The following is a 12,491-nucleotide window of genomic DNA, read 5'->3' on the forward strand; positions in this document are numbered from 1 at the left end:
CAGGACTTTTGTACACATTAGCCACAGTGAGTTCCATAGTAGGAATGAGAACCCAAGTCTTATATGGGATGTGTTAAGAAGAGCATATACCTAGCTGGACTCAGGCATGTCTACAGGCTGTGTAGATCATAGACATCCATGCCAATAAAGCCATTTGATATTTTAAAATCATATATCTATAATTCACCTGTATGATTAAAGTGTTCTATTTAATGATGTGGTATATAAATAACATCCTCTCCTTCCCTCCAGACTCCCTGCAGTTCTCTGTCTCTGAAGAGGAGGTTCCCCCTGAGCAGCAGCACTGTGAGCAGGAGTGGAGTCCCAGTCTGGGGCAGGAGGACCCAGAGACCACACAGATTAAAGAGGAACAGGAGGAAGTCAGGACCAGTCAGGAGGAAGAGCAGCTTCAAGGTCTAGAGCCTGATATCATAGAGTTCGATTTCACTCCTTCAGGTGTGAAAAGGGAATGTGATCAGGAGGACCATCTTTGGTCCTTGACTCTTCCCCAAACCAAGACTGTGAAGAGCAGAGAGAGTGACTCTAAACCAGTGGATCTCAAACCTTTTGTCACTGTGACCAACCTAAAGGGTCTCTACATTCCCTGTGACCCTCCAGATAATCAAAACAATGCCTCCAGCCACAGCTCAGCTGTAAGCAGTGACACAGTAGGACTTGACAACAGCCCACTATTGGATCCCAGCCCACTATTGGAGAAACACTGTTCCAAACCCAGCACCACGTCTAGAAAAACTCACCACTGCCGTGACTGTGGTACAACGTTTCCTCTGAAAGCTGACCTGCAGAGACATGTGACTCTCACCAGGAAGAGACCCAGTGAATGTAGATTCTGCAAAAAACGCTACAACTCCACCTGTAAACTGGGGGCTCATGTCCAACTCTGTCACGATGGGAAACCCTGCACCTGCCCTGTTTGTGGCAAGACCTTCAAACTCAAAAAAGATCTTTCCAGGCACATGAGGACTCACGCAGGAGAGAAATATTTTAGCTGTGGTGATTGTGGGAAAGGCTTCAGTCTCAAGAAGAACCTAACCAGGCATAAACTGATTCACACAGGAGAGAAACCATTTAGCTGTGGTGACTGTGGGAAAAGCTTCAGTCAGAAGGGGAACCTAATTGAACATATATGGACTCACACAGGAGAGAAACGATTTAGCTGTGGCGACTGTGGGAAAAGCTTCATTCAGAAGGGGAACTTAACAGAACATATACAGACTCACACAGGAGAGAAATTGTTTAGCTGTGGTGACTGTGGGAAAAGTTTCAGTCGCAAGCACACTCTAACCGAACATATACGGACTCACACAGGAGAGAAACCATTTAGTTGTGGAGACTGTGGGAAAAGATTCAGACACAAGAAGACCCTAAACAATCATATACTGACTCACACAGGAGAGAAACCATTTAGTTGTGGTGACTGTGGGAAAAGATTCAGTGTGAAGAGTAATCTGTTTATGCATGTTAAAAACATCCACAAAGAAAGAAAACTATTGGGGCATTCATGTGCACATCAGAAGTGGAAAACTTCCCAATAAGGAAGTTGCAATTCAAATGCTTTATTATCTAAATGTTGAAAGTGTGGGCAATGGAGAGAAACAAAATGGTGCAGTTTGAGGCCATATGACGGAGAGTGATGCTGGAGATGGGAGTGTGAGCAGGTGGGTCTGGGCAGGAGTGATGTTGTGTGATGTTTTTTGTTTGTATCTTTTGTATTGTGTTTTAAAGAAGAAGAAAAAAGAGAAGGAAGGAAGGAAGGAAGGAAGTCGCAAGTCTGACATGATTGTGTTCAAGTGCTTTTTGAAGTCGGAACAATTCTTCAACCATTTAAGATTTTAGCAAGTTAGATAAGCTAGCTAATGTTGCTAACAATACATTTAGCTAACTTGCTTGAAGGTGCCGTTTGGGATCTTAAAGGGATACTTCGGGATTTAGGCCTTTAGGATTTAGGCCTTTAGAATTTTAGGATTTAGGCCTTTTAGGATTTAGGATTTTATTTTACAAATTGTATGTCTCTGCATCCAGTATGAAGGAGGTTAGAGGTAGTTTTGCGAGCCAATGCTAAATAGTGTTAGCACAATACCTGGAAGTCTATGGTATCTACTAGCATGCTAGCAGTTGCCATAGACTTCCAGTCATTGCGGTAACACTAGTTAGCAACTTCCTTCAAACTACATGCCGAGACATAAAAATGGCATCCATGAGTTCATCTGATTCAGGGGAAGTAGATAAAGGGCTTCATTGCCAAAATCCTTAAATATCCCTTTAAGCATTTCCATTTTTTTAATCATATTGTACAAATTCTTTAACATCCTAGAAATTGCAAACAATTTGTTTCATATCATACGAAATGGATGACGTAGTACACAATTGTGCTCAATTTTCGTGGGACCCCTTTTTGGCTTGTGATCACTACTTTCAAAACTACTGGCTGAAAAAATACAAAAGCTCTGGAGCATCACTTTAACATTGCGAATATGGTAAAGATAGCCTCATTATGTAGCTACATTATCCACTTTGACAAGAGTTAAGACATCAAAGAGATTCGCATCACAGAGGAACAGTTACCAAAGGCTAGGAAGTGAAATGGACAAACCAAGTTGTCAAGAAACAGATTTGTCGTCATCTTTTGATTGAAAAGTTGAGAAGTCAGTGGGGAAGCGTCACAAACTCGGCAATGGGTAACAGCGTCATCTCAGTTTCCCACGTGTAATTACGACTTGGAGGGAGGGCCATTCAAGTGAATCTTCCCAGTTGGAACTCCCAACTCCAATAAAGCCAACAGCACATGAAGGCCCAATTTCGTTCTAGGAATAGATAAGAATTGGGCTGCCCATGTAAATAAACACTGCCAAAGTCTGATGTGTTCAGGTTATTATATGTAACTCAGTTGGTAGAGCATGGCGCTTGCAACGCCAGGGTTGTGGGTTCGAAGCTGACGGGGGACCAGTAGGAGACATTCTGCATAAGGGCGTCTGCTAAATGACTAAAATGTAAACAGGACTTCCTGGTTGTTTTGTTAGTCTCTCAGGTGATGAGGATGGTCAGACTGGTGTCATTGATACATTAAAACATGTTTTTACTTAACAGAAAATATCACCTTCAATTTGTCCAAGAGTATTTATCATCCATTTTGACCTAATGCTGCTCATCGGTGTCCAGCTAATGATCCACCATTTATGACATTCATGGGAGTGTGTAAACTTAGTTTTTATTACCATATAATTGTTGTATGTTATGTACTTGAAAATGTATCAATTGACCAATTCGGCACATTTGGGCAGACTTTTGAACAGTAACGCAATGGTTCATTGGATCTGTCTAAAACTTTGCACATACACTGCTGCCATCTAGTGGGCAAAATCTAAATTGCGTCTAGACTCCTAAGTGAGATAATTGCCTTTCTTTTGCATTTCAAAGATGATGGAGAAAAAAATGTAAAAGAAAATGCATGTTTTTTTCATTGTATTATGTTTTACCAGATGTAATGTGTTATTCTCCTACATTTCACATTTCCTCAAATTAAAAGTGTTCCCTTTCAAATGGTATCAAGAATCAGCATATCCTTTCATATCCTTTCTTCAGGCAGTTTTTTTTCATTTTAGGTGAAAATGGGGGGGGAGTGTCCGATCCTTGATGTTTAATCTTCAATAGAGTAATGAGTATACAAAACATTAAGAACACCTGCTCTTTCCATGACCCCTTTTTTAAACCTTTATTTAACTAGGCAAGTCAGTTAAGAACAATTTCTTTTATTTTAAATGACAGCCTAGGAACAGTGGGTTAACTGCCTTCTTCAGGGGCAGAAGGATAGATTTTTACTTTGTCAGCTCGGGGATTCGATCTAGCAACCTTTCAGTTACTGGCCCAACGCACTAGGCTACCTGCCGCCCCTTATTGACATTACTTGGTAAATTAACTTTAATCAGCGTAGATGGAAGGGGAGGAGACAAGTGTCTTTGAACGGGTTATGGTGGTAGGTCAACCAAATGTATTTATGAAGCCCTTTTTACATCAGCCGATGTCACAAAGTGCTGTACCAACCTAAATACCACACAGAAAGAACGTTAACTAAGAGCCAATTTATGCACGATCTGGAAACGTGGTCTGAAGCGCCATATCGATGCTGTTTGAAGCAATGCGTGCCTCCACAGGCAAAATTGAGCTCTTTACGGCATCGCTGTGCGCCTCTCAACTTTAGTAACAATATGAGCGCTCCATAGAGCTCCGCGTTGACGTGATTGGTAGATGGATGGTAGATGGTAGATGAGGGCGGGAGGTCCTGTATAAACACAAACAAACGTATCTGACAACTTCCTTCACAACAGCGAAGCGAAGCGCAAGAAATATGAATTCCCTGACTTTTGCAGAGGCCATATCACCATAAATGCCGCGCGGCTAATGCAGATGCAGATTGACCATGTATTTGTAGAGCCTTTTAAGTGCGTCGTTGAAGCACCTGTCGATACTGATAGAATCGAAAGGCAGCGCAGCGCAGCTTTCTCCGTTCAAATATTACCTTATTAGAATTATTCCACAGTACTGACCACGGATCAGCTCCCATATAGATATTATCACCTATGGCTGCGAATATTGAGGCATCTTATTAATGTGTACCTTATTATATAATGCACTACATCAAGATTTGTCACCATGTTTTTACATCACCATGTTGTTGTGGAATTGTTAGATTACTTGTTAGATATTACTTCACTGTCGGAACTAGAAGCACAAGCATTTCACAACACTACCATTATATGTTAACCATGTGTATGGTACCAATAACATCTGCTAACCATGTGACCAATAACATCTGTTAACCATGTGACCAATAACATCTGTTAACCATGGGTATGGTACCAATAACATCTGCTAACCATGTGTATGGTACCAATAACATCTGCTAACCATGGGTATGGTACCAATAACATCTGCTAACCATGTGACCAATAACATCTGTTAACCATGTGACCAATAACATCTGTTAACCATGTGTATGGTACCAATAACATCTGTTAACCATGTGACCAATAACATCTGCTAACCATGTGACCAATAACATCTGCTAACCGTGGGTATGGTACCAATAACATCTGCTAACCGTGGGTATGGTACCAATAACATCTGCTAACCATGTGACCAATAACATCTGTTAACCATGGGTATGGTACCAATAACATCTGCTAACCATGTGTATGGTACCAATAACATCTGCTAACCATGTGACCAATAACATCTGCTAACCGTGGGTATGGTACCAATAACATCTGCTAACCATGTGACCAATAACATCTGTTAACCATGTGACCAATAACATCTGTTAACCATGTGTATGGTACCAATAACATCTGTTAACCATGTGACCAATAACATCTGCTAACCATGTGACCAATAACATCTGTTAACCATGTGACCAATAACATCTGTTAACCATGTGACCAATAACATCTGTTAACCATGTGTATGTGACCAATAACATCTGCTAACCATGTGTATGTGACCAATAACATCTGTTAACCATGTGACCAATAACATCAGTTAACCATGTGACCATTATCTGTTAACCATGTGTATGTGACCAATAACATCTGTTAACCATGTGACCATTATCTGTTAACCATGTGACCAATAACATCTGTTAACCATGTGTATGGGACCAATAAAATTTGATTTGATCAGTAAACATATTCAGGCAAGAAATAACAGACAGAAGCCTACAATTAGCTAAATATAACTCAATTGAATGAACATGAAATGTATAGGCATGTGTAGCCTGTACTGTATCTATGCATTTATTTCAGGTTTTCATTTTAAACATCTTATTTCGCATGTAAGATTTGCAAAGACATTGGCAACTTTGTATTTGTAGTCAACTGAAGTTATCGGTTTTCACACAGAGACAGATAAACATATTAATGCTGTCTTTAGTGAAGATATTTTAAAAAACGATGTAAGGCACAAAAAAAGCAGCTAACGACGTACTTAGCTGTTCAACGAGTGGTCTGAGGCAGTCGTTTAAGTGTTTTCAATTGCAACTTTAGTCACAATGATTTTTTTGGAAACAGCTCGGAGATTTAACGATGCACCTACAAAGGTTCTAATGATGAATTTAGTCTTAATAGTCTTAAACTGCTTTTGGGAAATCGGGCGCAGTGCAAAAGGGAAACGATAACTACACGTAGACTAACAATAGATATCATAAGTATAGGGTTAGTGAAATTAGTTTAAAAATGTATAATAATTGTGCTGCCTGTGTAAACGCAGACAATGTGTTGTATTTCAATTCAGTGCATTCTATAAATGATCATCCTAGATCACCCTCTTACTCATGACTTGGACTCGAGTCTGACTTGAGTCACAAATTTGATAACTTGACTTGGACTCGAGACTTTGACTTTGACTTGAGACTGATGACTTGAAATTATTTGGCATTTGGCCAGATTTTGTCATGTTTTTGTCATATTTTTGAGGCACAGAGTCTATGTGGATAACTGCACACGCAGCCAGAATCAGTGACCGCAGCACGCCCTTGCAAAATAACCTGCAACAGATTGGCTAGTGAAACGCACACTCGGCACTCTGATTGGACCACCAAACTGTCAATCAACACAGGTCGCGTGAGTTCGCGAACAGATTGCATTTTGATGTTACAGCCTTATTATAAAATGTATTAACAAAAAAATATCCTCATCAATCAACACACAATACCCCATAATGACAAAGCAAAAATTGGTTTTTAGAATTTTTTGCAAATGTATATAAAATGTAAAAAAAATATATATTTACATTAGTATTCAGACCCTTTGCTATGAGACTCGAAATTAAGCTCAGGTGCATCCTGTTTCTACCAATTGATTGGACATGATTTTGAAAGGCACACACCTGTCTATATAAGGTTGCACAGTTGACAATGCATGTCAGAGCAAAAACCAAGCCATGAGGTCAAAGGAATTGTCTGTAGAGCTCCGAGACAGGATTGTGTCGAGGCACAGATCAGGGGAAGGGTACCAAATCCAGGCTGCATCCCATAGGGCGGCGCACAATTGGCCCAGCATCATCCTGGTTTGGCCGGGGTAGGCCGTCATTGTAAATAAGAATTTGTTCTTAACTGACTTGCCTAGTTAAATAAAGGTTACATTTTATATATATATATTTTTTTCTTTTTAAGATAGCTGTGATCAACAGATGCATATCTGTATTCCCAGTCATGTGAAATCCATAGATTAGGGCCTAATGAATGTATTTCAATTGACTGATTTCCTTCTATGAACTGTATCTCAGTATAATCTTAGAAATTGTTGCATGTTGCTTTTATATTTTTGTTCTGTGTAGTGCTAATGACAGCCTGCAGTACCCCGGTCGGCCTTCAACTGGAATTACTCAATGAAAGGGGGCAGCACTGAGCTAGCCTGCAACGTCATGTCCTGGAGTAGTTCAAGCTGCACATGTCGTGTTTGTCTGTCTAGCAGAGTGGCGCAGCGGAAGCGTGCTGGGCCCATAACCCAGAGGTCGATGGATCGAAACCATCCTCTGCTAAATGTTTATCTTTAGAACAGCTGTACACAGACCTGGCAGAGGGTGCCTTTGTCAGATCAAGAGCAAAATGGATTGAAGAGGGGGAAGGAAACACTAGTTGGCTTTTTTTGCACTTGAAAAGAGAAACTACAAAAGAAAATCTATAACTGCACTTAAAGTTAATGATGTGTTATGCAAAGATTCTATTACAATATCAACATTTGTCAATTCCTTTTAATGAAAACCTTTACAACTCACAATTCCAGGAAGATGGTTGTGACATTTGCCACATTCAGAGTTAATGTCCCTGTAATTGAGGATGATTTCCACTCAGTTTGCGATTCACCTCTGTCAATTGAAGACATTAGAGAGGCTATGAATTCAATGAAGAATGGGACATCTCCTGTCCCTGATGGCCTGTCAGTTGAATTCTATAGACAGTTTTGGAAGTTACTAGAACACACTATTTTGAATGTTTCAAGATTGCATTGAAAAAAGTGAAATGGTCTCCACTATGAAACAGGGCCTTATTTCACTGATTCTGAAGCCCGATAAAGACTCTTCTCTCATTAACAATTGGAGACCAATTACTTTATTAAATATTGATTACAAATTGATTGCTCTGGTTTAAAGATTAATGAAAGGAATAGATACCATTATAAATGAGACTCCAACAGGATTCATGAAGGGCCGTCACATATCAGCTCTAACATTCCTTTAGTCTTGGACCTTCTAGAACATTCAGATGCAATTGACTCAGATGCTGTTGTCTTATTTTTGGACTTCTGTAAATCCTTTGACACAATGGAACATGAATTTCTCTTTAGGTCACAAACTTTTTGGTTTCGTTTGACATTTTATCAGTCATTCGCATGTTTTACAAAGATATAAATAGTTCTGTGTTACTAAAACTTAATACATCCAAAAGATTCAGTATCAACAGAAGTGTACGACAGGGATGCCAAATTTCGCCATTTTTATTCATTTTGGTTGTGGAACTTCTACCTCTAGATATTCTGAATAATGCACATTTTTATGGCTTAACCATTTCTAACAAAGAAATCAAAATATCCCAATTGGCTGATGATACTACTCTTTATTTAAGAGACAAAGACCAGGTCGCCCTTAATGCTATCACTGCATTCTCTATTGGCTCTGGTTTAAAACTGAACGTTTCTAAATGTGAAATATTATGTTTATATGACTCTGATGATAAAGTAATAAAAAACATTCCTCTAAAGTACTGTGTTAAATATTTAGGAATACATCTGTCAAAAAAAACACTTAGTCAGACAACATGAATTTCTCTCCTAAAATTAAGAAAATCTATTTAATAATTGGCTACAAAGAGATCTTTCTATACTTCTGTCTAAGGCAGAGAGACTGTCTCGCTTTGTGTACCCCTCATATTTGTAAATCCCTCTAATTTGTAAAGAGATCAACAAGACCTTTCTTGACTTCATCTGGACAAATAAGTCTCACAAACTAAAGAAGTCAGTCCTCTCTAATAAAAGAGCTGAAGGAGGTCTGGAAATGTTGGATTTTGTTGACATAAATAACACTTTCAAGATCAACTGGTTGAAAAGATGTTTGATCAATACTGATTCAATATGGTATTTCATTCCAAATAATGTGTTTAATAAGTTGGGAGGCCTTCAATTTTTACTGAAATGTAATTATATTCCTGAAAGATTACCTGCTAAATTGGCTAGGTTTCACCAACAAGCTTTAACCTGTTAGGGATAGGGGGCAGTATTTTCACGGCCAGATAAAAAAATGTACCCGATTTAATCTGGTTATTACTCCTGCCCAGAAACTAGAATATGCATATAATTAGTAGATTTGGATAGAAAACACCCTAAAGTTTCTAAAACTGTTTGAATGGTGTCTGTGAGTATAACAGAACTCATATGGCAGGCCAAAACCTGAGAAGATTCCATATGGGAAGTGCCCTGTCTGACCATTTCTTGGCCTTCTGTAGCCTCTTTATAGAAAATACAGGATCTCTGCTGTAACGTGACATTTTCTAAGGCTTTCATTGGCTCTCAGAAGGCACCAGAACGTTGAATGATAACTCTGCAGTCTCTGGGCGAAAAACAGTAGGGGTTTTGGAGAGTGGTACTTCTGAGAACAATGGCACTGTTGCGCGCGTGCATGTGACGACTCCATTTTCTTCTTTCAGTGTTTGAACGGATACAACGTCTCCCGGTTGGAATATTATCGCTATTTGACATGCTTCGAAGTATGGTAATGGAATATTTTGAATTTTTTTGTCACGAAATGCGCCGGCGCGTCAACCTTCAGATAGTGATTTGAACGCACGAACAAAACGGAGCTATTTGGATATAACTATGGATTATTTGGAACCAAAACAACATTGGTTGTTGAAGTATAAGTCCTGGGAGTGCATTCTGACGAAGAACAGCAAAGGTAATCCAATTTTTCTTATAGTAAATCTGAGTTTGGTGAGTGCCAAACTTGGTGGGTGTCAAAATAGCTAGCCGGGATGGCCGGGCTATATACTCAGAATATTGCAAAATGTGCTTTCACCGAAAAGCTATTTAAAAAAAATCGGACACCGCGATTCCATAAAGGAGTTCTGTATCTATAATTCTTAAAATAATTGTTATGTTTTTTGTCAACGTTTATCGAGAGTAATTTAGTAAATTCACCGGAAGTTTTCGGTGGGTATGCTAGTTCTGAACAAAACATGCTAATGTAAAAAGCTGGTTTTTGATATAAATATGAACTTGATTGAACAAAACATGCATGTATTGTATAACATAATGTCCTAGGAGTGTCATCTGATGAAGATCATCAAAGGTTAGTGCTGCATTTAGCTGTGGTTTTGGTTTTTGTGACATATATGCTAGCTTGAAAAATGGGTGTGTGATTATTTCTGGCTGGGTACTCTCCTGACATAATCTAATGTTTTGCTTTCGCTGTAAAGCCTTTTTGAAATCGGACAATGTGGTTAGATAAAGGAGAGTCTTATCTTTAAAATGGTGTGAAATAGTCATATGTTTGAGAAATTGAAGTTTTTGCATTTTTTAGGTATTTGTAATTCGCGCCACTCTATACCATTGGATATTGGTGAGGCGTTCCGCTAACGGAACGTCTGTCCCTAACAGGTTTTTTAACGAACTGAACCAAGTCCATACGTCTCAACGCGACTCTCAGCTGTGCGATATATAATGTTTCCAGGAAAAACCTGGATTCAAATATACCTTTTTTTTTTTATTGTTGCTAAGTAACTAATTATTATTAGTATAATAATAACAGCTATCTACTGTACTACCACTTTGACTGTGCATGATTTGTTGTCTTTATCACAAAAAGCTGATTGAAATTGGATATAGGGCCATCTTCTAGACAGACTGTATTCTATACAGCCTAGCATTTAGCTAGGGCCATCTTCTAGACAGACTGTATTCTATACAGCCTAGCATTTAGCTAGGGCCAGCTTCTAGACAGAGACTGTATTCTATACAGCCTAGCATTTAGCTAGGGCCAGCTTCTAGACAGAGACTGTATTCTATACAGCCTAGCATTTAGCTAGGGCCAGCTTCTAGACAGAGACTGTATTCTATACAGCCTAGCATTTAGCTAGGGCCAGCTTCTAGACAGAGACTGTATTCTACACAGCCTAGCATTTAGCTAGGGCCAGCTTCTAGACAGAGACTGTATTCTATACAGCCTAGCATTTAGCTAGGGCCAGCTTCTAGACAGAGACTGTATTCTACACAGCCTAGCATTTAGCTAGGGCCAGCTTCTAGACAGAGACTGTATTCTATACAGCCTAGCATTTAGCTAGGGCCAGCTTCTAGACAGAGACTGTATTCTATACAGCCTAGCATTTAGCTAGGGCCAGCTTCTAGACAGAGACTGTATTCTATACAGCCTAGCATTTAGCTAGGGCCAGCTTCTAGACAGAGACTGTATTCTATACAGCCTAGCATTTAGCTAGGGCCAGCTTCTAGACAGAGACTGTATTCTATACAGCCTAGCATTTAGCTAGGGCCAGCTTCTAGACAGAGACTGTATTCTAAACAGCCTAGCATTTAGCTAGGGCCAGCTTCTAGACAGAGACTGTATCTCGGTCTAGCACTATAACACTAGCCCACTGTGGAAAGTATTCGCTGTCCTGTGTCTGTGCCTGTTTGGCAATGCTTTTCCCCCAGTCGGAGGGTGTATCCATGGTTGGTGGATGGTTGTGATAATAACGCGTGGTTCGCGTCGCCGATTGGTGACCAGGAAAGAATGAAATCCTGTTGTTATATGCTACCATCCCCCCTTCTGGATTCCATGTTGTGTTCTCGGTTTGCGCGCACACCTGTCTGTGTTTCACACCTGTCTGTGTTTCACACCTGTCTGTGTTTCACAGCTGTTTAGCCCTAGCTAACCAGCCTCGCAATACGGGCACCATGCTGCTTCGGACAGGAAGTAGAACGAAGAGAGTGAATTGGGGGTGTAACATCTAATAATTTGATTGAAAAAAATGATTGTCCCCCACTTGGCGAATAAAACTACGCATTCCTTATCAGAACCCTCCACCGTCCACAGATATACCCTCCAACGTGGGAATAACTTTGCCTAATGGGCACAGTCACAGGTCGGTAAATAAGTCACACAGTGGGCTAGTGTTATACTGGTAAACTGAAAAACAATCGAGGTCTGGAACCTGACCCTAGCTGTTTGAACTCAGGCATGTCTAAAAGCTGTGTAGATCATAGACATCCATGTCAATAAAGTCATTTAAAATGTCAAATCATGGAGTTTTATAGTTCACATGTATGATTCAAGTGTTCTATTTAATTCTGTGATATATTGATAAGCTCATCTCCTCTCCTTCCCTCCAGACTCCCTGCAGCTCTCTGTCTCTGAAGAGGAGGTTCCCCTTGAGCAGCAGCACTGTGAGCAGGAGTGGAGCCCCAGTCTGGGGCAGGAGGACCCCCACA

The 12,491-nt window shown here is 39.9% G+C and overlaps 1 protein-coding gene across 3 annotated transcripts in view; it reads left to right on the forward strand.

Annotated features, from left to right (window-relative positions):
* Positions 1 to 12,491, forward strand: part of LOC106578068 (zinc finger protein OZF) — a 47,751-nt gene that overhangs the window by 3,097 nt on the left and 32,163 nt on the right. Inside the window, exon 2 of one of the 3 annotated variants that reach the window (XR_006760262.1) lies at positions 12,393 to 12,486. The exons of 1 other annotated variant lie outside the window; for it this stretch is intronic. Coding sequence is in view for 1 of the 2 variants with exons in the window: in XM_045700537.1 (XP_045556493.1) it covers positions 253 to 1,556 (1,304 nt within the window). In the remaining variant the exon portion in view is untranslated. Of the gene's footprint in view, positions 1 to 252; positions 3,567 to 12,392; positions 12,487 to 12,491 lie in introns of those variants that run through there. One more of the 3 variants, XM_045700537.1, reaches the window with a different exon arrangement.

Source organism: Salmo salar, chromosome ssa18, assembly GCF_905237065.1.
Source record: "Salmo salar chromosome ssa18, Ssal_v3.1, whole genome shotgun sequence".
Lineage (NCBI taxonomy): Eukaryota > Metazoa > Chordata > Actinopteri > Salmoniformes > Salmonidae > Salmo > Salmo salar.